At 43.9% G+C, this 25,940-nt stretch overlaps 1 protein-coding gene across 3 annotated transcripts; it reads right to left on the bottom strand.

Moving 5' to 3' along the window:
* Positions 1-1,676: 1,676 nt before the first annotated feature.
* rpgrip1l (RPGRIP1 like) lies at positions 1,677-20,578 on the bottom strand. 3 transcript variants are annotated; one of them, XM_080760780.1, is made up of 27 exons: positions 20,512-20,578; positions 19,806-19,970; positions 19,040-19,184; positions 17,579-17,732; positions 17,046-17,226; positions 16,622-16,727; positions 16,389-16,532; positions 15,696-15,801; positions 15,251-15,397; positions 14,325-14,398; positions 13,614-13,753; positions 13,404-13,510; positions 13,240-13,290; positions 12,780-12,959; positions 12,364-12,481; positions 11,589-12,041; positions 11,096-11,238; positions 10,475-10,847; positions 9,484-9,821; positions 9,007-9,102; positions 8,630-8,701; positions 8,056-8,314; positions 7,049-7,149; positions 5,550-5,736; positions 4,416-4,500; positions 3,296-3,432; positions 1,677-2,342 (listed from the first exon to the last, which is right to left on the bottom strand). In XM_080760780.1, exons 2-27 carry the CDS (start codon positions 19,888-19,890, stop codon positions 2,167-2,169), a joined length of 4,158 nt encoding a protein of 1,385 aa, XP_080616906.1. In that variant the 5' UTR covers positions 19,891-19,970; positions 20,512-20,578; the 3' UTR covers positions 1,677-2,166. The 3 variants fall into 3 exon arrangements, with proteins under 3 accessions (XP_080616906.1, XP_080616907.1, XP_080616908.1); XM_080760781.1 differs by having other exon boundaries at positions 19,806-19,906; positions 20,512-20,565; XM_080760782.1 differs by lacking the exons at positions 1,677-2,342; positions 3,296-3,432; positions 5,550-5,736.
* Between the last annotated feature and the right edge of the window lie 5,362 nt (positions 20,579-25,940).

Here is a 25,940-nt window from a genome sequence, read left to right as displayed (position 1 = left end):
AACCGCTGGCTTTAGGCAGACAGTTCTTTCAGGTCAACTTGTCCATTGTCCGGCTGATAATAAACGAAATGGGACAATGGTGTCTCCTCGAAATGTTTCATTTATTCGATCATCGATATCGATGTTAAATCAATTTATTTACCATTTTACCAACTGTTGCTACTGACAACAAATGAGCCAGTCATAGTGCAATCCCTTTAGGCAATGGGACCTTGGGAAGGAAATGACTTCCGGTTGGTTGTTTACGTTTTTCACTTGTTTTTTAAAGAAACTGGATGTGTTATGTTGTTGTGTGCGTTATATGTTGTTAAACTCATACATCCACTCATTTAGTCACGATACAAATAATGCCCGATTTATAAAGTATGTAGTTTTGACCATAAAATCATCAATGGACTTTCCTTACATGATTTCCTTTTTTTTAATATAGAAGTGTACGTCTCTAAAATGTTCTGATTAATTGAAAATGGTGGACCCTGTTGTAAACAAACAAGTGTAATGTGTCGTGTCGTGTAGTCCACAGTATCAGTCTTTGTATTGAGTTGTGCTTTCATGAAATGTACCCATTCTGCAAACTGTTAATAAATACTTCAATCAATCAAATCAGGACAAAGGATTGATTGATTGATTGAAATATGTATTAGGCCTAACAGTTTGTAGAATTACAGTACATTTCAAGCACAAACTCAATACAAAGACTGTTAACTGTGAGTGGACGACCCAATTAAGCATTACACTTGTTTACAAGAGGGTCCACCATGTTCAATTCATCAAAACATTTAGAGACCTACAAATAGACACTTCTATATAGTCAAAGAACAGAACAGGAATTCATCATAAGTTGGATGGCGTGCTTCATCAAACTTTTAGCATACTGCAAAAATACCCCCTATTTTATTTGCGTTCATAGGCCTATTGTAAACTAATCTGTTTATTGCTAAATTAAAATATAAAATAATATCAACTTCCAAGTTGAAACAAAAATGTGTAACAGTTTCTACTCAAAACAAATGCTGTAGTAAACAAGAGGAAAGGAAGCAACTCAGACATAGTTTAAGCCCTTGTTTTATTATCAGGGTTCAAGTAAAAAAGCATTTCGATGCATCAGTCACATCTTCTTCGTCAGGTCATACCTGTGACCTCCTTTCCTCCTGTAACCTGTCCTGCCTCTGAGATGCACCAGACTGGCCTGCCATATAGGCTATAGCCTGGTGCGGTTGGAACTCCCTTCTGCTGTAGTAAACTAATTTGTATTTTTCCCCTTAAATGACATTCAAGATATTCACACATTATGGTTAAATTAAGTGGTGTGAACATCCACTACAGTTAGGATCCAACAGGAAGCACACACATCTCCAGAAATTCTACAGGTGCTGGTAAAAAATATACGTGCAATGAAAAGGAAGGGATGTCTGCACACTGTTTCACTGCTCCCAGGAACATTCTTTATTGGTACGTTTCGACCCGTGTGGGTCTTCGTCAGGTGAGCCTCATACCTGACGAAGACCCACACGGGTCGAAACGTTGTACCAATAAAGATTTTTCCTGGGAGCAGTGAAACAGTGTGCGGACATCCCTTCCTTTTCAACATCCACTACCGTATCATTGGACTGCTGTATGATGACTCGAGACATGATATGATGGCACAGTGTATTGCTATTTAATTGCAGCACATACACAGTAGTAAAACATTTTATTCAAATTACAATGCACACGAGTACATTTAGACTTTCACAAGATGTAATCATCAAATGCCATTTGAGGACCATCTATTATGTACAGTTACTAGGCTACAGACGCACAACTGCAATCCTAACATCTGCAGTATCATGCAGTGCCAAATTATCTGAGAATCTGACAAAATAAACTATAAATAAAAATATAACTATTTCACATCTGAGGATATACAGTACTCAACAGTTTGTGTATGTCTTACAAAAAGAACAGAAGGCCAAAGTTATTCCGCGTTTCGTAAATATGAAAAAGCTACTACTGTGGAGGGATGTATTCCTTTACTTGTATTGATTCTATAAACAATTTAATATAGGTCTAGTTTTTCCCACCAATTTTGGAGCTCTGGCTCATGGACTAAGAACCAAAAAAAGAACTGAACAGGTTCCCATTGGGAACCAACCGGTGGAAGGAAAGGGGGTCTGAGTGTTAACTTCAGAAATCATCTGAAGTCAGTGTCTGCAGAGAGGAGACAGGTGTGTAGTCATGGTCCGGGTCTTCAGGTGTGTAGTCATGGTCTGGGTCTTCCATGATGGACTGCAGAGCCTCCAGTCCTTCTACAGACACCATTAGACTTCCTACCACCGAGCTGCTGTCCTCTGCGTCCACCACTAGAGGGAACACAGGAACACATTTTATTACATCGGCTCACACTAAAGCCTAAAACAATAACATGCCAAGTATTACATGGTACTTGTTTTGTAATTGTGTGCATGACTGTATGCTTTTTGCTTTGTTGAAGCTCTCAACAAAGCAAAAAGTGTGACGTACGCTCGGCTGTACAGTTGATAAACCAGCTGGAAAAGCGCACACGAATGTGCGATTGATTGATTGATTAAATACCATACTTGAATACTTGACATGTAGACAGCAACTCCAGTTACATTTAGGCTAAACAAGACAACACAAAAATATTCATGCATCAACAGAGCATAGAATATGCAAATTAATATGTGTCATGAACAAATACAAAAGGAGAAAAGGGAGTGTAGGTTCCGAGATCAGAAAGACATAAATACTATTGTAGGATCCAAATACTTTGTGTGAACAGGGGAGAAAAATGGGGGAGAGGAACATCCAGATTGAGATAGTAGATATTATACATCACTGCAGTGACACAAAACAGTTATTTATTTATTTCTACACTTTAGGCCATAGATGGGCAGGTGGCAGACGGGGGGCCACATGCGGCCCCCACCTTCACTTAATGCGTCCCGCAGTTAATATCCGAATATTGAATAGTAATTATTTCAGCTGTTACAATTACAAGCATGCAAGCTGAATGACTAGTATTAGAATTTCATTGTTAAAGGCATTTGAAATACATTTTAAAAATGTAAAAAAAAAAAAAAGGCAAAAGATTATTCAGGATTCCAGTTCAAATAATAGCAAAAACAGCTGATCTACAAGCTCAAAACACGTCGCACGGCTGTTTTTGCTATATGCAATGTGGCCCTCTGGAGCGAGTGTGGAACTATTGTGGCCCTCTCCATGGTCAAAGTTGCCCCACCCCTGGTGTAGCCTATACGTGTGTGTGTGTGTGTGTGTGTGTGCGTGCACCAACCGTTCAGATTGGTCTCGATCAGGTCCCGCTGCTTCTCCAAGATGTCAGGGAGTCTGAGATAGGCCACGCCCACATCCTCACACTCTCTTTCCTGCTCCTCCTCCTCTGGCGGCTCGCTCACCACCGTGAACCGGATGCTGTTCATTAAAACAACCGCAGGGCCAGAAGCTTGAGAAGGTGGTGCCAATCCATACATTTTTAAATAACACTGGTATTTGTAGTCCAATAGCAAAAGAGCGTCGCAGTCCCAGCCCCTACCAGGGCCCAAGAAATGATTCCCCGTTGATTTTCCTCATAGACTTTTCAAAAAGTATTTATTTAAATACATTTTAAGCCTCGTACAAAGCCAACTCGAGTCGGCCCGTAATTATTTGGGCCGAACAAATAATTAGAAAGAAGAAAAAAACGGCAGGTTACAACACTTTTTTTGTAATTATTTGTTTGGTCCAAAATATTGTGTTTGTTGTCATTAGTTGTCACAACTCGAGTTGGCTTCGTCCGTGGCGTAACCGTCTTTAAATAAATACTTTTTAAAATGTCTATGGGAAAAATGCATTTTGGGAATCATTTCTTGGGCCTGGCGTCGTCATGAATGGGGGCGGGACTGCGACGCTCTCTATCTATCTTTCAAACATAATGGCATTCTTTGTCTGAGCTGGAAAATGACAAATTGGCTTCTATCTAGAACCCGACCGGCGATGCCAGATTAGCTAGCCCACTGATTTTGACAAAACATTCAAAACGTTCTGATCAATTTGAACGTTGTCCTATTTTATTAACCACTTTCAACTTGACATCCCTATTTTGGGCATTTGATATTTGATTTGACCTTTCAAATAACAGCTCACAATTCATGGCGATGCATGCAACGCATTGTGAACTTGTAGAACAACCATTCCTTTCAAGTGTTCGAATAGGGCTTAATGATACTTGAAAATAATGAAATCAGGACACATCGACAACATAACTAACACTGATTAAAAAAAGAAAAGTTAAATTATGGCCGATATATCGGTTCTTCTTCCATTACAGACAACATGCTAAAAAAGAACATCTTTCGGAGATGTTGCGATCAGTCAGAAGGCATATGCTTCTCTTGTCAGACTACTTTCTACAGTACCTGTCCATTTGTGGGTTGCGTCCCTCGAGGACCGCCTTCAACAGCTCTCGTCTCGCCCTGTTATTCTCCACGTCCAGGTGAATCACTGTGAAGGAGAAACAACACACGGCACGGCACAGCCTGCTGGATCATTGACAGTCAGGACAGGACAAAGCAAGCACGCACGCACTACTAGACAGACTAGACCAGGAAAATTAGCACAGCACTGGTGGTGTGTTTTTAGCCAACATACAGTATGTGCTACTGTAGGTGAATGGGGTTTCCCAAATATGACAATATACTGATTGGTAAATTTTGAGTTGTGTAAAGAAGGGAAACCATGGGGAAGAGCTTGGGAATTTCAGGTGCTACTTTGCTGCTATTTTACTATACTATTTTACATAAAAACACACTCTCCCTGTATTCACAGTCATAGAGCTCCCTGTATTCATATTTTCTGTCATAGAACTTCAATAAGTCTTTCACTTTTCATCAGTAACTTTTAAGTAGTGGAGTGGTATTCACAGTACAGTATATGATCCGTAACTTTCAGATAATAACACTCCCAAAAGGACCATGAGGATTTCTGGTCATAACAGACTCTCTTAACTATAGTGATGATTCACTATTAATGTCAACAGCCATATAATATTAATTAAGCATTTAGACTAGCATTTAGTTTCATAAATAGCATGATAAATTCAAATATTGTAGGTCCCAACGTTTTTCCTCTCTTCAAGATAGAACCCGCAATCTCATCATATGCAATAGTCGTTGAAATATTCAACAATACCACCAATACATCTTGGTGTAGTCATGGACTCGGACCTGAATTCCAACAGCAAGACAGCCACAGACATTTACAAAGTCAAATATCAGGGATGAAAGTACTTCATGTCTCAGTAGGATTTGGAAAAACGTGTCATACTGTAATGGGCTCTTTACAAGCCTCCCTAAAAATGGACCAGACAGCTGCAGATAGAATGCTGCTCCTCGAGTCCAAAGCAATACCAAGAAAGTGGATCATATCACGGCAGTTCTCAGATCGTTACACTGGCTCCCTGTCTGTCAAATCATTGATTTCAAAATACTTGTAGTCCAGGAGCCAAAGGGCCTTATTTTTTGGCTGAAGTGGGTAATGCGGTATAATATTACCGTTGCTGTAGTGATAGTGGCTGCTCTTGCCCGGTTGGGGTTTGGGCAGGGCCAGAGGGGTCTCCTCCGAGGGCAGGTCCAGGAGGGAGTACTCCACAAACAGACGTACCACGCTGGGGTCCCGGGCCGCCCGGGATTCTGGCCTCAGGCTCAGAGACGCTATCTCCACGCGCAGGCACTGCGCCGGCTGAGGAAGAGCATGGAAAGCAGCTCAGTCAGATTCCATTAGCAATCATCAAACACAGCTCACGACGGGAGACGTCCCAAAGCAAGCCCAAGTCCTTGAATCCCAAACTAGTCATAATCAGTGGTGGAGTAGTACATTTACTACTGTACACTGTAAAGTACAATTTTGAGGTATTTTTTAACTTTACTTGAGTATTTCCAATTTCCACGGCAAAAAGCCAAAAACAAATGGAGCACGTTTCCCACCACCGGTCATAATGCCATTTGAATTAATAGTAATCAAGACCATTTTTCAAGCACAGCAGAACTTAGTGCTGACTGACACTGTACTTTTAATTGTCCTCCTTGAGGACAGGTTTGAACCCAACCATTGTACTTTTAAGGGGCCTTAGATTAATCTATCCATCCTATCTGCCAAGATTGATCTATTACCTTTGGAGCATAAGCCGAAGGATTTGCAGCTTTGATCGGCGAAAAATAGTCCCATGGTTTGTTGTTGAAAAGAAAAACATGCCCCATTACAATGCGAAACCAAAACAGCCTTCACAGCATGTTGTAGTCCAAACAAACCACTTGCATTGAACTCATTTTCCCAGAAGCCCTAGCAGCCCAGAGCATGACTTGATTTCCGGTCTCCAAAGGCCTCGTCACCAGGTCCGCGACAAATCCGCTCTTTCTTTTTAATTATAAAAAAACGGCTAATTAAACACATTAAACTGTTAACATGTAATACAGTGTAGCACTAGTATTGACCATTACAACACAATACATCTTGTATGTTCAGGCTCCTGACACTAGGTGTCACTGACGGGATTTCTGACTAATACTGTAGCATTACTAGTTAGTTGATGAAGTCCTACTAATAAGTCCAGTAAGTTCTTATTAGTATAAGGAATTACTTTCTTGTACAAACATGTAATAGTTTGTCCTGTTAAATAGATGAGCTCCATATTTGTGCTGCACCTCTTCTGCCGGTCTTGCTTGGCTCATTTTGCAACTTTTTTGCAACAACTAGCACTATTTCACCAGTCAACCACATTTAGAATAATGCCTCTATACAGATCGATGATAACCCTGACAAAACTAAACTAAGGTTCAACTTCGTTTTCCGGCACCGATGATCAACTCCTCCTTCCCCGTCCATTGTGTACTCCCTTGCCACCAGACCCCGGCCCTGTGTACACGATGTACACAATGCAATAATCCCAGTAACCTTGATTCCATCCTTGTACACAATGCCTCTGAGGTCCAGTCGACTGCGTGAGGTAAATAGAGGCATGGCTTTTGAGTGTGTGCGCTCTGGCTTCACCCACCTTCCTCCCTGCAGACGCCTGTCCAGGAACAATGCAGTCATCACTGTCAGACTGGATCGATTGGCTCTGATCCTCCCCCTCAGCGGGGGCCCCCTCGATGACTGGAGGGAGACGGTCAGAGGGACAAGGAGGAAAGGGGATGGGCCGGTGGGGGTATTCAGATAAGGAAGAGACGAGTCACAAAGTATCTATGTGTAAAGATAAATGGTTAAAACAGGGAGTAGTAGGTACAATGATCCCCCGCTCTCCGTATGAAAAGGCAGAACAGAGGGATGGCACTGGAATTGGCAATGAGCTCTGTTTGGAAGGAGGGTCAGTGCAAAAAGCACACTGTGGAGAATTGAAACAAAATGGAGTGTGATACATTGATTAGAATAGACAGTCTCTGCTTTAGCCATTAGCACCGGGACAGCTGTTGATATTGACCATTGTTGCGTCTGGCGAATAAGACGTGAGCCTCGCCTCGCAAGGTCAACGCCATTAACATTTATGAAGTCGGAAACATCTCGGTCTTAAGATTATTGGCAGAATAATTTAATATTTATGGTCGTTCTGGAAATATCGTGAGGAAACAAAAACATTGTCCATTTGCACAAACAAGATCTGTTTCCTAACCCCCACACACACCGCAGATTCAGAGGGAGTACTGCAGAACCCGACCTGTGTGAAATTGATTTAGTTCTTTACCTGTTTAGCTATGTGAGAAAGGAAAAATGCCTGTGAAATGACCAGGGAATTTCCGATAGCAACAAGTAAATAAATCATGCTGCGTTCATGTAATTACCGTAGTAAACAACACCTTTAGTTAACCCATTTTGACCTGAGATCAGATTCTAAAAATGTCTTCTACATCCTGACAGTTTTCTGAAAAAGCTATGTTTCTATGTCAGTCGTTCTTCGATTTTTCAAAAATAGCAGACCTACAAGCTCATAGTGCGCCACTCGGTGGTGCGCTATGAGCTTGTAGATCTATGCTAACACCAAAAGGGGTTTCCGCCAGTACGTACCTTCTTCAATAATATCTTCTGAAATTTCAGAGTCATCCGAGTAGGAATGAGCACTCGGTCCGCTCACGCTTGGGATCAGCTGTCCTTCGGAGAAGTGAGTCACCTCCAAGTCTTCATCAACTAGCTCCTCTTTTTCTTCTGCGTGTGGTGGAGGTGCTGGGGTTACGTCTTCTGCGAGTGGAGGTGTTGGGGTTACGTCTTCTGCGCGTGGAGGTGTTGGGGTTACGTCTTCTGCGCGTGGAGGTGCTGGAGTTACAACCTGGGTTCACAGTGCAATATCACGTAAACCACCCCACAGACACAACTCAAACTTGTTTCACACAGAAGCACCTTGACAATTTTACCAAGTGACACAACTAACTAATAAAATACGGAAAGGATTGATACTCTATTGAGCAAAATTCATTTCCACGGTTACTCTTTAAATTACTCCTACAATTCAAGATCAATATCCCCTTTCGAAAGGTTCAGCTTTGCTGAGCTGAACAATGCAACGGAACGCATTAAAATTCAGTTATTTTCAGGGGGCCTCATGCAATGAAGTATAACATTTTGCTTTAGTCTTTCAGCTTACCTTGATGACAGGTGGTAGCTTTGCCTTTCCTCCTTTCTCTAGTGGTACATTCTCCATACTTCTTTCTGCAACCTAACCGTAACCGAGAGAAGCAGCATGAACACACTGTACACAGTACACACCCATGCCTCGCCAATTCGTGACTCAAAAATGGTGGATAATGAAGTTGTGTGCAAAGTTATGTGTCCGTGTAGCTCAGTCGGTGGAGCACACTGCCAATAGCATGTTTACAGAATTCAACAAATAACGGAAAGCGTTGCCTTTACTGGAAAGAATATTGCACATATAGTCCTTTCGAGGGACCCAATATTTCATTGTAGTCCTTCATCCTCCCCAGAGCAACGTTTCTTTGAGGTTCATTTGCAGTGGAATCTCACCTGCTCCTCTGTGGCCGTGTTGTCAATGAAGGTTACTCTCTTAGAAACAGCTTTTTGTTTGGTCTGGGGCTTCAGCCTGGGCTTTGGTAGCGGAGCCTATGATAAACAACAGAGTCAGTCAGGAGAGAATGCCTGTGTTGAAGACTATCAACATACAGTAGCTGTCTGTGTGGGAGACTGAAGTTGGGGAGAGAGAGAGGGGTAATATGATGGATGTCGAAGATATTGGAATCAATGTCCATGTACAGTATTACTGTTCCAAGAACAGCTAAACGTTGCCTCATTCATCATTAATCCATTTTGGGCGGGAACCCCTTTTGGTGTTTTGAGCATTATGTTATGCTTTAGCTATTGAAAAATAGATGATCTACAAGCTGGCGCGCTACGAGCTTGTAGGTCTGCTATTTTTGAAAAGTCGTGAAAATGTTGTGCAAATCTTTGAATATATATTTCATGTTTAACTAAAATATTGGCTACCTTTGTGCTCGACATAGCAGGGAGCGAAACGGAGAGATGAGGAGTTGTCTCCGTTTCTTTCTCCTCCTCCTCCTCCTCCTGCTTCAGTTCAACTTCTTTCATGTTCTTCTCTTCCCTCTTCCCTTCTTTCACCTCGTTAGTTAGAGTCTCCTCAGCCTCGTTAGTTAGAGTCTCCTCAGCCTCGTTAGGTAACTTGACTGCTTTGTCTCTGGGGATAAACTTGGCCTGTTCTACAGTCATGGTGGAGCCTGGCGGAGGGAGGTACGTAAACTTCCACTTCAGTGTGAGTTCGACGTGGCCGACAGAGCGCCCGGACCGGTCGATCAACTCAAACACACCTGAGGAACAAAAGAAGAGGCTGTTAATCTGATATAAAACTGGAGTTTTTAGGTTTAGGTTTATTGCCCACATTAGCCACTTGACTACATGAACCTTATAGCCTCCCTCGCCTATTCTAAAATAGGCTGAGCGGATAGTCGGCAACTATCAGCAGATCTACATGCTCAAAATGTGTTCCGCTGCAATGCATTACATTGTGAGCTTGTACTGTAGATCTGCTATTTACAAGCGGTAAGACGTTTGGTGTACTGTACTGTAAATGGACAAAAGTGGAGGACCAAGTACAGACCCCTGTGGGACTCCGGTCAACCAAATATATAGGGTTGGAGTGGTGAAGCAGTTTTCAAATATAAAAAAATCTAACATGGACCTGATTGTTTTGTGATCTACAAGCTCACAAAACAACGACTTGGAATAATTATATTCCAAAAATAGGGATGCGAGTTGTGGGGATGAAATCTGTGGCTAACAGCTCAATGTAGCCCCTGATCAGCCAATCACCTTGCCTTGGTGATGGTGATGACGTGCTAAATCTCAAGTCAGTCAAGCAGGCGTTCTTCTCACCGGTGATGGCCTTGTCGTGGGCCAGCGAGAGCAGTGGTTCTTACCGGTGACGGCCTTGTCGTGGGCCAGCGAGAGCAGTGGTTCTTACCGGTGATGGCCTTGTCGTGGGCCAGCGAGAGCAGTGGCACCGTGGCCTTTCCCAGGTACGTGTCCACCTGCTCCTCCCGGTCGTCAAACACGTACAGCTGCAGCGACTTGGCCTTCAGGTAGCCGTCCAGGTCCGCGTCCATGGCCACCGGGTAGGACACGCGGTCGTCGAAGCGCGGCTCGCAGCAGTCCGGCACCACGCGGGTGTCGTGGTCGGGGAAGTCGAAGAACCGATAGACGACGTAAGAGCTGGGCGGCGGTCTGCCGCCCGGGACCGAGAGGTCGCAACAGCAGCGGATCGTGACGTTGAGCTCATTGGTGGAGCTGCTGCCAGCAGGCGACGCCAGCTGGGGTGGGAGGTTGGTGGCTGAGGCCTAAAGATCAGGACACAAGTTAAGAGTTTTAATGTGTTTCTTTTACGCAGTGCTTATGGGCGTCAGGGGGTTAGGGTTAACACACATTTTAACTTGGCTGTTACCTGGAATAATAAAGAAGAAGAGGAAGTCCGCACAACAGCATAGCTCCACAGTGTGTTTATTTTACAATAGTGAGTCATGACTACTCACCATTTCATACCACACATTTTGAATGTCACCACAGTCAGTTACTTTACATAATGTACCTGTTTCTCCTCATTGAGTGTAGTGCTGATATATCCCAGGGCCTTCACTCTTTCCTTATATAGTTGGATGGCCTGTTCCATGGGTACCCTCAGTCTCGCCCAGTACTCAACAGAACCAAAGGACTGAACCTCACCATATACTCCTGAGGCAGAAAAGGCAAAAATTACATTCTACACATAATTCATTTCAGTTGCTCCTCCTTTGAATTATACCAGGGACGATTTAGTGCACACATTTATGTTCTCTTTACATTCCTAGTTAGACAGATTCCCCATCCGTTAGCTGCACAGTATGATAAACTAACTATGACAAACTCCACTACTGGCCATTGATAAACTCATCACAGCAAATAACTGCTGAGGGAGCTACTTAAGAAAGCTAACCAGAAAGAATTCAACAAAACCCACTCTCTCTCTCTCTGAACTTTAAACTAATCCACACCAAGTGACAGAACCAGAGGAGGGATGATGTCCGTCTGTGTGGAGTACTCACCGACCAGCTGCACTTCACCATAAACCTTGCCGTCTTTCTCCAGTAACGGCTGCAGCTGTAGCTGCCCGGCGGCCACCGTCTGGAAGTCCATCCCCTTGGCCAGGTGGAGCTCCACCGTGACCGACCTGGTGTGGAGGTACTGGAGGAAGACGTTGTCCACGCGCACCACGTACTGTGACGTGAACCCGTACGCCGGCCGCGAGCCCTGCACCACCGGAGTGGCGTGCAGTTCAAAGTCGTAGAAGGCGTAGGTGCAGAACGTGGACGGTTCGCGATCGGCGAGAGCTTCCAGGGCCGACGTCGACAGTGCGCCGTTGCCTATGTGTATCTCCAGGAGGTTCTCGCCGCGTTCCAGATGCACCGTTTCGTCAAACTCATCCGCCACGTCCTCGTCCGTGATGTCCGGTGTGAAAACATAGGCTTTGGTGCCGTAGGCGATGTTTTTGAGCTGGGCTAGGAGGGAATTAAGATCGTACAAAGTTCAATCAAATCTGTAAATGAAACAATTACGATAAATCAAGTTAGCTAGGTGTGTTGTTTCTTTTGTAAAGTGGGCCCAGCCCACAAATGTTGGGAGCTAATTGCAGCCAATTGGAATTAAATCTGAAAAATCTGATACATTTTGAACACTTTTTTGGCAAAAATTGGCATGGAATGAGTTGCGTAATTTCCTTCTACTATACGACTGTTCCAAGAGTTATGCAGGCCATGCTTATAAACCTGACAAACAAAGAAAGACACCAGACAGGGTCTTCAAAGATAAACTTTGACATACCCTCCAGTTTCTTGATTTTAGCCGCCCTCATGTCAAGCAGCTGAGCCTGCTGGTCCAACCGAAGCTCATACTCAATCTTGGCGCTTTCCAATTTCTGTGTGGCAGCTTCAACCTCTGCCTGTTGGGTGAGAGTTTTAAGAGTTACTCACAGGGGTTCGCATGAGAAACCAGATCAGTTAAACCTATTCATGGAGAGCGACACCATCGTGGTAATGAAATTAGTTTCATTACCAATTCATGTAACGAGATTGTAAAATGACTGATAAAATAAATTACTGATGGCCATTGGCTGATAAATCAAGTGTTTTGTCCACTCCAATGGCAAGATGGACCCTAACGGGTTCATTTGGGGACCCCGGCCCTAGCCACTGCTATAAAAGAGCCCTATAAATGTGTTATTGTGTTCCTGAGTCTACCTGGTAGTCTTTGTTGATCTTGTGCTGAACAATCAGCATGTCTCTGGTCTTCTCCAGGTCCTGGTAGGTCTCCACGTACATGGCCTGTAGCTCCCCCATGGAGCGCCTCGTGTCTCCCTGCGACTCCTCCTCCTCCTGTTGCAGGAAACCCAGCTCGCCACGCTTCTGTGACCTCCGGACCTGTGAGTGAGAAAACCTTGAAGCATTTCGTCCACATTCGTTCACGAGTCGGATTCCAACCCATGGCACTGTGAGTAAAACTATATGCATCTTAGCCTGCCACGCCAGGGAGAGGCCCCAAGATATTCTATTATACAACGGCATCATGACACAAGAACGCACTGATACCCTTGCAGAAACGCACAATACACACACAGTGGAACAAGGCATTAGTAGAGAAAAGGCCACACCCATGCCAGGCATCTAAACTAAAACAGTAAAAACACGGTGTTGTATTTACCTTGATCAGCATCAGTGCCTCGCTCAGTTCTGCCGCGTCTAAGTCGCTCTCCTTTAACAACAACAGTGTATAATTATAGACAGATTATTGTACATGACATCTTATTACTGCCATTCATGATTCGAAATGATTTCAAATACAGCGTGAGAGAGTCCAGGCCTAACCTTAGTGTAGAACGCCAAACGCTCGCCTACTTCCTCCAGCTGCTGTTTCTGCTCCAGGAACTGGATCTCAAGCCTCTTGTTTTCTCCTGTCACCTTCTCGTTTGTATCTGAAATACAAAGATCACCTAAATAAGAACCCCAACATTTTGTATTTCTAAACAGCAGGAAACGAAACCAAACGACCGTAGATAGGGGGTACTGTAACTGTACCTCTCTCAGCCTTGATTTTATCCAGGATTTCGTTTTTGTCTGTGAGGTCTGCCTTCAGAGCCACCTCCAGCTGAGCTATCTGCAGCTTCAGCTGCTGCTCTCGCAAACGCCATTTCTGTTCCTGAGATACATCAAAGGCACTGGGAGCACATACACATTATACATTACATGTATAGTTTTACTGGTTAGCGGAAATAAAACTGTGTTGATTGATCAACAACATTAACCCATTCTGACCGGGCACCCATTTTGGTGTTGGCATCATGTTATGCTTCAGCTATTGAAAAAGAGCAGATCTACAAGCTCATATCGCGCCACCGAGTGGCGCGATACGAGCTTGTAGGTCTGCTATTTTTGAAAAATTCGAAGAACGACTGACATTTTTAGAATCTGATCTCAGGTCAGAATGGGTTAATCAGACCAGTGTGTGTCCCGTGGAAACCTCGTATGAATCTGATCTCAGGTCAGAATGGGTTAAAGTGATCAATACACAATCAAAGGAGATGCAGTATTGTTATCGTATTGTTATCGTATTGTTATCGTATTGTTATCGTATTGTTATCGTATTGTTATCGTATTGGTGATTTTCCAAGCTCTTTTTTTCCCCAATTCAGTTCCACAAAGTATAACCCTACCTCTGCAGCTCATGAAGAAACGGGATACTCAATATAGCCAATCCAAGTAAAGGATTTCAAATGCAGATGTATTTACCTGTTAACAAGTTTATCACAATTATCCTTCAGCAGGTCACGCTCCTTCTCGAGATCATTAATCTGCTCTTGTAACTGTAAAATGAAAAGATCAGAGAGAGAATCAGAGAATCAAACTTTATTGTCACATCACATGACAAGTAACATGGGTGAGCTCTTATTCAGCAGTCTAAAGTATACACTGTTCCAAGAGTCTGGAGGTGCTGCTCTTGATGCTCATGTAACGTTTGCCCGGCCGTGGGCACGGCAGTGGCTTGAACAGGCGATGTGAAAATGAATCCGCACACAGCTAAATGCCATTAGTCGACTAGTTAGTTGTGTTATGATTCCGTGTTTTGAGATGGGGGAGAGGGTAGTCACCTCCTCTGTCCGTCTGTGTGAGATGGAGGCAGTCTGTAGCTGTCTCTCCAGTCCTACACTCACCTCCTCTGTCCGTCTGTGTGAGATGGAGGCAGTCTGTAGCTGTCTCTCCAGTCCTACACTCACCTCCTCTGTCCGTCTGTGTGAGATAGAGGCAGTCTGTAGCTGTCTCTCCAGTCCTACACTCACCTCCTCTGTCCGTCTGTGTGAGATGGAGGCAGTCTGTAGCTGTCTCTCCAGTCCTACACTCACCTCCTCTGTCCGTCTGTGTGAGATGGAGGCAGTCTGTAGCTGTCTCTCCAGTCCTACACTCACCTCCTCTGTCCGTCTGTGTGAGATGGAGGCAGTCTGTAGCTGTCTCTCCAGTCCTACACTCACCTCCTCTGTCCGTCTGTGTGAGATAGAGGCAGTCTGTAGCTGTCTCTCCAGTCCTACACTCACCTCCTCTGTCCGTCTGTGTGAGATGGAGGCAGTCTGTAGCTGTCTCTCCAGTCCTACACTCACCTCCTCTGTCCGTCTGTGTGAGATGGAGGCAGTCTGTAGCTGTCTCTCCAGTCCTACACTCACCTCCTCTGTCCGTCTGTGTGAGATGGAGGCAGTCTGTAGCTGTCTCTCCAGTCCAACACTCTTCAGTCGCTCGTCTTTCAGCTGGACCGTTAGCTCATCCACCTTGGCCATCACCGCGTCATGACTGGCCTTCATCGTCTTCTGACTCTGGAAATACAAGTGTGGATATTGGATATACAGTAGAAACCAGTGTTTATTTTGACAGTAAATTTTGTTTTATTTATTTGTTGACAAAACTGTCAGTATATTTAGTCTCAGTTTTAGTCATTGTAGCTTAGTTTTAATTTAGTTTCCATTTAGTTCTCGTCAGTGAAAAAAGCCAGTCTGCGAACATTTTTCGCCATGGTTTTAGTCGACGAAATCAACACTGTTTGAAACTGCCATACAGTACATTGACAGAATCACAGACGGATTCTGACTATTATTGTCCTCATTGATGTCTCACGTCTTGCAGTTGGAGGAACCTGCCCTCCAAGACCGTCATGGCGTTGCCTTTCTCCCCCCACTGTTTCTGCAATTTGATCATTTCCACGTTATTGTGGATGGTGGATCTGCAAGAGAGCACAACAACGCAATGCGTCAAATACACTGATCATATACTTGATGACTTCTGTCCGTTTCTGTGGGTATTTGTGTACAGCATGGTGTTATTGATTTCAAGATGTGGAATGTTTCAAACTTGTACCATGCCTGTACAGTGAATATAGTTGCTTTCCCAAAAAGAAATAGTTCACTTTCAATCCTCCGACAAACCTTCTGTATAATACTTTGTAGGCTTATTACAAAAAGGACAATGCACGTTAATTCTAAAAAGGTTAATTGATGAGGGGCTGAAAAAAAGAATCCTGTGATTATTAAAACCTATGAAATCCAATTATAGAGTATATTGTCTTGTTGTAAATCTTCCAGATCAGGTGTGGACGGTGTGTTTACCTCTGTCCAGTGGTCTGTTGTTCCCTGAGCTGTGTGTTTACCTCTGTCCAGTGGTCTGTTGTTCCCTGAGCTGTGTGTTTACCTCTGTCCAGTGGTCTGTTGTTCCCTGAGCTGTGTGTTTACCTCTGTCCAGTGGTCTGTTGTTCCCTGAGCTGTGTGTTTACCTCTGTCCAGTGGTCTGTTGTTCCCTGAGCTGTGTGTTTACCTCTGTCCAGTGGTCTGTTGTTCCCTGAGCTGGAGGAGAGATGCCTCGTACTCCTTCTCCTTCCTCCTCAGCTTGTCTCTGAGGAACTCTGACTCTCTCACCATGTCTTCTATGTCTCCTTGCTGTCTCTCCATCACATTCTCTCTGTTACACACAGAGAGATATAGGGGATATAGGGCTGCATCTAGCAATGATCTATAGGTTATTATGGTAATGTACTATACTGTACTTACAGGTTGCGTATCTCTGCCCTGGCTTCTTCCAGCAAGCTGTGTCCATATCTGGGCAGCAGGCCTGTTGGAGGTCTTCCACTCCCCTCGACCTCTACATTCCTGGTACCTGCACACAACAAATGTAGTTTTTTCTTTGCATGCAACCAAGTGTAAAGTGACTTGTGTCTTTTACTTACACTGTATCTCTTGTCCACTTGTCCCCTCCCTATAACATTGTAGTCTAGTTTTTATTTGTTGATGAAATTGTCACTATATTTAGTCTTAGCTTCAGTCGTCATAGCTTAGTCTTCATTTAGCTTCCATTTAGTTGTCAGCAGTGAAAAAAGGTAGTCGCTGAAACATTTTTCGTCATAGTGTTAGTCGACCAAATCAACCACTGATGTGGTGGTACACAGTACACACACACAGACACACACACACACACCTCTGGGCGGCATCGGGGACGGAGTGGGCGAGTCGTCGCGCTGCCTCTTAAGGCCCGTGTTGACGCGCGACTGGACGCGGCCGTAAGGGCCCGCGGGCTTACTGCTCTGCACCTGGAGCTGCTGCTTGGCCACCAGGAGGCGCTGTTTCAGTCCGTCATTCTGCTGTTGCAGTGCCCGCACCTTGATTGATTGATTGAATTTTTTAGATTTAGAAGTCAATACAAAAACTGTTACTTTGTGGACGATCCATGATTAAGCATTACACTTCCATGATTACACTTATTTACAACAGGGTCCACCATTTTCAATTCATCAGAACATTTAGAGACGTACAAATTAAATATATAAATAAAGAAATAAAGAAATAAATAAAGAAAACAGGAAAGTCATCATAAAAAGAAAGGAAAAAAGGAAAAACATGTACAGTATGGGGAGAAACGGGTGAGACATTCTGAAAGTCTAAACTTTGATCGCGCCAAGAAAGTGAAAGCAATCCGTACGGGCCGGTCAGTATTTAGACAGACAGGTTTACCTTGTCCTGCAGTTCCTCCATCATCTCCTCCATCTCCACGTCGCGGCCCGCTGCCGGGGCGGGAGGTCGCGGCGCCCCGCCGCCGCCGCCGCCGGCCACCAGCTGCTCCATACGACGCCTGTCCTTCACCAGCTTCACCAGCTTGGTGGCCAACCTGGGGCGGTGCGGGAGGATGGAAGTTAGAATGGCCCATTAACCCATTCTGACCTGAGATCAGATTCATACGAGGTTTCCACTATGGACACACACTGGTCTGATTAACCCATTCTGACCTGAGATCAGATTCTAAAAATGTCAGTCGTTCTTCGATTTTTCTAAAATGAAGTAAACAGTAATATAGTGACACCACACTATCAGCCCCTCCCCTAACCCCTCCCCCTTTATCATACAACTACAGCTGTGGGTGCCGCTTCAGTTCAGGTGGATCACCACCCATCACCACCCACCAGGAAAACCAGGCATACTTAATGAACTGGTGGGCGTGTCCACATAAAAGCATGATTTTAACAAATACTGTACACTTTTTGGAAAAGGTTCTTCCCCCTTATATTGTAATAATACCTGATGATCATGGTGGCACTCCATCTTTAATAATGACCCCCAAAAAGACGTCAAACGTGTCAACGGCAGAGATAACCATTAGGAAAAAAAAGCCCTCAACAGCAGGGAATGAGTTTTAACGTAGACTGTGTTTGTCTCACCTCTTAATCTTGTCCTCCTGGTTGTGGCCATGCTGCTTGAGGAGCAGGTTCTCCTCAATCTGAGTTTCAATTCCGAGAAACACGCAGCTAAAGATCGCGATTATAATGGAAGTGGACGGAGGGGAAACATTTAATCGGCCGACCACAGCGGAAGCAAGTGTTGCCTATAGCGACGGGGAAGCTAATGTACGGTAAATATAAAAGAGGCTATTCTGGATTAAAGATGAAGTGCCACAATGTTTTTCCAGTTTTTCATGTGTCTATGAGGTGACAGTACTTCATTAGACACCCTGGAGTTGTTTTTATGTGCAATGGTGTATTCACTTTGTATTTAGGGTTTCTTCCTGGAGGCTGAACCCTTGACAGTCAAACAGGCCAATGAAGTAAACAGTAATATAGTGACACCACACTATCAGCCCCTCCCCTAACCCCTCCCCCTTTATCATACAACTACAGCTGTGGGTGCCGCTTCAGTTCAGGTGGATCACCACCCATCACCACCCACCAGGAAAACCAGGCATACTTAATGAACTGGTGGGCGTGTCCACATAAAAGCATGATTTTAACAAATACTGTACACTTTTTGGAAAAGGTTCTTCCCCCTTATATTGTAATAATACCTGATGATCATGGTGGCACTCCATCTTTAATAATGACCCCCAAAAAGACGTCAAACGTGTCAACGGCAGAGATAACCATTAGGAAAAAAAAGCCCTCAACAGCAGGGAATGAGTTTTAACGTAGACTGTGTTTGTCTCACCTCTTAATCTTGTCCTCCTGGTTGTGGCCATGCTGCTTGAGGAGCAGGTTCTCCTCGTGTTGGCGCAGGAATTTGTCCTCCAGTTCCTCCCTGGACAACCGTGAGATGGCCTGCCTCTCTCTGGCATTTTGATTCACCAGTGACTCTGTCAATAGAAAGAAGGGTTTGGGGTAAATGAGGTCTATGTAAGCCAATAGACAGTAGTGTATGCACTCACAAGTGGTGCCAAAACAAACCTCTACAATGTAATAAGAAAAAAATATTGAACTAGTCCATGTACCAGTTGGGGGCTAAGAACAGGCAAAGTAACACATACGCAGGCTTGTGCACAGTGATGTGTTGTGAGCTTGCAGATGTGTTATTTTCAAATAGCCACTGTATATTTTGTATGAAGGGTTTGTTTGGGCTTGTTTTCATAGACCCGGTTGCTTGTTTCTGGCGCAAAAGCTAACCTGGCAAGTTGGCAACCCTGGCCTGCAAGCAGCACTCTATGGCAGTAATGGCACCCAGTTGCTTCGGATTGGGAAAATAACCTGGCACGGTCATAGTTTCACCAGACGCTATGTTTTCATAGACCCAGTTGTAGCTTAGAAAGCTAACCCGGCAAAAACGCTTAAAAAACAGCTGAAAGTTGGTAAAGTGAAAAAATGGCTTTGCAGTGCTAAAGTTATAGCCTAGGCTAGGACTAGGTTAGCTCTGGTCGATTGATGGCAGGTGGGTGCAGGTGATCCGGGTTCCATGATTACAGCAGGGATAATTCACTAACCTTGTGCCCCAGCTTGGGAGAAGAAAGTCAGGTTAATGTCTTTGACTGGCACATCTGCTGCGGTCTCGTCAACAAACATGGACATGGTGCTTCACTTCGCCCTGAGAAGAATCGGTTCACATGATGTCGTCAATCCAACACAACCAGAGCGTGCACGTTTGGGTCCTGCACGAAAAATAAACAGTAAGTTGACGTGCCTATTTTGTTATGAAGTTCTACTACTGTTGTAGCGTATTGTTCTCCTATCACTCTTGATTCACTGAACACTCTTTCTCCAATCATTGCACTTTGCAAATCGCCCTGGATAATAATAAAACAAAATATTATTTATTTGTAAATCAGATTCAGCGTTGATCCATCAGTTTATTCTGAACTGTTTTGATGATCCTGATCATCCTGATGTAAACAAGTCTTAGTGCTTTTTCTGGTTTATCCTTGTAGCAGTCGCTGTGCTTTCGTTTGAAATGTACCCATTCTGCTAACTAAGTAACAACACATTTCAATCAATACTGTAAGATAACGGTCATGTAGGCTACTGTAACGGTACACGTTGTGCTTGGGGGCTAATGGCTTAGCATTATTTGCAACAATATTATTAAACAAGTCGCAGCTCAAACGAAATACAACAGTTATCTATTTAACTTCAAAGACAATTGTGGTACTATTTTAGGCATTCCATTTTTATTTATTTGTTACATTTTCCTACCGTTCTGGCAGTTATCATCTTTATGCTCCACAACCATAAAGTCCACAACGACCGTTGCTAATATAAACAACACCACATTTCCTGTATTCATCAACATTCCGCATGCGCGGTGCTGAATTGTGGGATGTGTAGTTCTTTCCTGAATAATTTGTTTCTCTGGGCTCTGCAGTAGAGAATCTCTGCTTTGATTGATTGATTGGAAATTTAAACAGATTGCAGAATTAGTACAGTTCAAGGATAGTACAGGTTTTGATTGATTGATTGAAAATTGTCTCAATTCATCAGAACATTTAAAGACGTACAAATGTACACAGGCAATAATCATATATACAGTTAAAGAAAGCAAAAAAAACAGTATGGAAAGGGGGGGGGGCGGGGGGTGCTTTGGCTTTTTTACTGGGGACAGTTTTGAATTGCAGCCATCCGTATATGTGCTCTTTGAGAGCGGTTTTGAAGGAGTCTAGAGATTCACATTTCAAACAGCTGTTGGTAGGGCGTTCCACATTTTAGTGGCATAGGAGCTAAATTAATTTAAACCCTTGTTTGAGCCGAATCTGGGGTGAACGTGATTTGTTGAACTCCCTCTGGTGTTGTGGGTGTGGACTTCGTTGACATTAAGGAAGTATTTAGACAGGTACACCGTACATGGGTATCTTGGTGGTGTAGCGAATCTTGTAGACCAGGCCCATTGCAAGATGCCAACCCAAGCCATTCCAAGTGCTCTGACACTTGGAACGGCCATGTCTCTGGTGGCCTGTGTGTGTGTGTGTGTGTGTGTGTGTGTGTGTGTGTGTGTGTGTGTGTGTGTGTGTGTGTGCGTGTGCGTGCGTGCGTGTGTGTGTGTGTGTGTGTGTGTATGCTTGCGTGCGTCTGTCTGTGAGCAGCTAATCTCGGGCACCGTTTGACCGATCGGTGTGAAACTGCACAGACTAGTGCACACACGTACACTCCCCGGAGGCCAGAGCAGAACCTTTGCCCAAAGTTTCGTCACATCACCCAGTTATAGCGGCACCATGAGACCGATTTTACACATTTTTTGTTACTACTACTCCTACAGATTTTCCCCAAAACCTCACACATACACATACCTGTAGATTATCTCCGTAGCTATGTGATCAAAAGTGAGGGGGCACAGTGGCAGGTAGTGCTGTCGCCTCACAGCTACAGTAGAAGGTCCTGGGTTCGATTCCAGCTAGGGATGCTGGGTCGCGTGTTCTCTCCTCCTCATCATCAGTGCCCATACCCACGGTTGGCGAAAGGGCCTTTCTGTGTGGAGTTTGCATGTTCTCCCCGTGTCCCCTAGGGTAGGTACCCTCACAAAAAACATGCAGTAATCCTGGTCTCTAAACTACCTCCCGGTGACCGGTTTGACTCTAGTTGCCTAATGCAAACAATTCATTTTCATTGCAGAAAGTTCCTTACCATAATGTTGGAAAAGAAAAGGTACAGGTACTGCTCACTGTATATTTGACCTACAGTATATTATGCACCTAAAATTGCACTTCCAAAAAGAATTCCTTCATTTCCTTTACCAATAATCATGTTTCTATAAGGAGCCACTTGGCCAATTTCCAGTACTCCTCCATCCGGGCTAACTTTACATGTGTAGGCCTATTTATGAAGAGGTTCACTGGTTTATACATCCAGGGGAATTTGACAGGCAAACTGTCAGAGATGTCTTGTCTTGTCTTGTCTTTTCATGAATTGGCAATGGGTCTAATTTAGTTGCCTGCCGTGAGATGAGCTGCATTGCATGGCTTCTGGCCGGACAGACAGAATGAGTTCACTACATGTCAGGCCAACGGGGGCTCTTGGCCTTGCTACACACAGCAATCACTGGGCCGTAACAGTCTCTTCTCATGGCTGCTTCTTTAAGCCCTAACCTCTGACCCAGTCCAGTCCCCCCCCCTCACTCTTTAGCAGGAGCGCAGGGTTGAGGCGGGTCATGGCGGTTTGGTGCGCTGGCGGGTTGGTTGGGTCGTCGATGAAGTGAAATGTGTGTCTGTCAGCGTACGGACCTGTCAGGGAGTCGGCCTGTCGTTGGGTTCCATGATGCCTGCCGACCTTTTGTTCAACAGGCCGTGCCTGAACCTCCGCACGGAAACTGTCAAGCACATGATCAGACGAGCATGGAGAGCCCCCACCGTTCTTTCTTTTTTTACCTTCCCCTCTCCACCCATTGTAATATAGGGAGATTTCCCCCTTTGAAAAACATCTCCTGTCTTGGCTTTTATTCAATTTATTCAGATGAGTGTCACAGGGAGCAGCGGGTCAGATTCTTGTTGCTGAGCAAAAATCAAAAAATGGTTGGTTCTTCTTGTTACAGAGCTCAGGGGTAGACATAACAGGAGAGTCATGTCATTTAAGATGGCGTGTCATTTCAATACATTTCAGATGCTGGAATTATAAATATCAGACTTGTTTCCCCCACTTTCATCCTTCAGGCCCACAGTCAGGTTTCTATTGCCAGGAGACAAGACATGGTGCTTTTATTTGTTGGGTTAGTATTGTACAGGGTTTGGGGGGGTGTCGGTAGGTGTACAATTATCCTATCTTTGAATTTCAGCATCACACTAAAAGCCTGCTATCCAGACTCGGAGTACTGAATCCCAGAAGGATCACAGAATTGACACTAGATGGCACTTGGTTAACACACACTGATGTTTAACTTGTATATTCAGTCGCACGATAGTGTCACACACTGAAAATAACAGATCTGTAAGTTCAGGAAAAGTACAAATCGGGCTTGAAAAATATCTTACCTTCTTGCATTCCGACTTGGGGATTGCTATGAGAACTGTTCATTAACGGTGGCACTGTTTTACTGCCAACATTCTGCTGCTTATACAGAAATATGACACTATTGTGTACAGCAGACCTGCCCAGCAAATGTTTGTGTACACTGTACATGAGACACATGCAGACAGAGTAGAATTTTCTTGTCTGATGACCAATTACAGTGATGCAAATATCCTGTGTCCTTAGACGCACTAAATTGAGAAAGGACGAGAAATCATGTCACCCTCCGGGGGTCCTGGGATGCACTACTGTAACAGAATCCACGTTAAAAATAAATTGCGGTAAAGAAAAGAAGAAAACAAAACACAGACATAATCATTTTGCATGGCAACCATACTATAACCATATACGATGAAATGGGACGTTTGTAAAATTTGTAAAGGAAAAAAAAAAACGTTGTTGAAGTGGGACTCATAAAATGTCCCTGAGACCCATTTAAAAGACCACCTCTGGGTCCCGGGACCTATTTAATTGAAAACCATCATTTATTACATCACTGCTAATATGAAGGTATGTTGAATACTAGTGGTGAAGTGGTCCTTTTAAAGGGGGCTTCCGCACACTCAACTGTGCAAAATCTTTTTATTTTTGAGTGGTGCAACCACTCCTATAGACAGCTGTGTGTGTGTGTGTGTGTGTGTGTGTGTGTGTGTGTGTGTGTGTCTGGGTCCCTGTGTCCAAGCACGAAAATGGTTCAGAGTATGAAAATAGCGTTATAGCCTTTGTTCGCCACCAAGTGTCACTGTTGCACAGCCTAATACAGACACACACAGGCCAGGGAGGAGGGCCAGTACAGTACAGTACAGTACAGTACAGTACAGTACAGTACAGTACAGTACAGCACTCTCTTCAGACGGGTCTGATTTTTATTTGTTCTATATAGCAAGCATCCGGTCATAGACAATCTTCGGGCATGTATGACTGAAAGCTTGCTACCGTATATTACAGTATATACAGTATATACTTTTTAGTGTGCGGACGCTGGACAGAGGCTCCCTTTTAATTTGTCTTCCGTCTGCCTTCAGCACCTTACCCATGTTTACTGGCAGTCGCAGATGATGCGTTTCTTTTTTTATTTACAGTACACTCTCTGAGTTAAATTGACACTGTGGATTTTACTGTGTAGGAATTCTGTGGGGAGCCTAACAGACAATATAGGCCACAGCCGCCACACCACCACTCAGAATGATAGAGTGATCTGTCTTCATAGGAGTGATTCCACCTCGACCAACTCTGCTGTTTTAGGGCAATGAATAACACTTCCCTCCAGTCTCAAAGAACAATTAGTATACTCCTGTGTAGCATCATGGTGAGAAGGCAGAAGATTTTGTTTGGCAGAATCATTTTTCATCCTGATTTTACAGTATAAACGCCAAGTTGATTGAGTAGTTTCTTTTGCCATGTAGGAGTATATGCTTAAGCGCATATCCCCCTCTGCCTGCCTGCGTGCGTGCATGCGTGCGCACACGAGCATTCCCCCTCTGTCTGTATGTGTGTGTGTGTGTGTGTGTGTGTGTGTGTGTGTGTGTGTGTGTGTGTGTGTGTGTGAGAGAGCGCGTGTAGGTGGATCGCCAAAGGGCGCAATATGATTTATGGATATGGCTGACTGCTCTTACAATTTCAAAGTATACATCTGAATCAGACACCCATGAATTGTAACTATAGGCCTGTAATTACTGTCTGTGTAGAATTAGGAATCTGTTTAGAATTTGTCAACAGGATAAACAACTTATTCCAAACTTTTAATCAAATTTCCAAATGTTTTGTTGGAACTAATTGTCATAACTTGTCCATTGCACAATCATTTTGTAATAACTTCCATCAATTCTAACTCTAAAATATGTTTGTTATACAAGCAACAGTATTCATTAATGCATTTTTGTTTCACATTAGTAATAGTTTAGTATGATATGGTATAGTCTTTTTTACCAGCAGCTTGGAAAGCAGATGGTTAAAGAATGACCAAGAAATGTACGCGACCAGTCACGACCTAGTCGACTCCAGGGTTGCCAAGTCTGTTTATTTCCAGCAAAAAAAAAAAAAAAAAAATCCCCACAGTTGCTGGCCTGGTTTTTGGAGGTTGGTTAGCTTATTTCTGTCACGACAGTTGCCAACACTGACAACAACTCAGAACATCCCGTCGTCTGCACGGCATGGCTAGTCGAGCAGTTCTGATTGGCTACCTCGTCTTCAGCCATGTTGCCTCAGAATTCCTTAGGGGCACTAATGTGAGCATAACAGTGGAGCGGGTGTAAATCAAATCAACTGCGTGAGTGAGTCGGACATTTCCCGCTGTTAAAAAAAGAAAAGACAAAATAAAAAAACCTTGGAGGTTGGAGTAGCTTAAAGGCGTAGTGAAACGGAAATGGTGGACATTTTATTTTGACGTTTCAGACTGTTTCAAGTTGAAACACTGCTCTGAAGTTTCTGAACCAATCAGAGCGTCCCGTCCCTTCAGGCGAATAGTCGGTCATGCTGTACCAGTTTACTGATATGTGGCTTATTTCTACCCTATAATGTTTTCAGATACATATTTTAGCGTGATGATTGTTGAAAGTTGAAACCGAGTAATACACTGTCTGGATGTTATCTTGAATGGGAATAAAAACTGAGGATTTCTGTAATCAGTA

This window comes from Protomyctophum bolini, assembly GCF_963924005.1.
Source record: "Protomyctophum bolini genome assembly, chromosome: 4".
Lineage (NCBI taxonomy): Eukaryota > Metazoa > Chordata > Actinopteri > Myctophiformes > Myctophidae > Protomyctophum > Protomyctophum bolini.
This window is presented reverse-complemented; position numbering and strand designations above follow the sequence as displayed.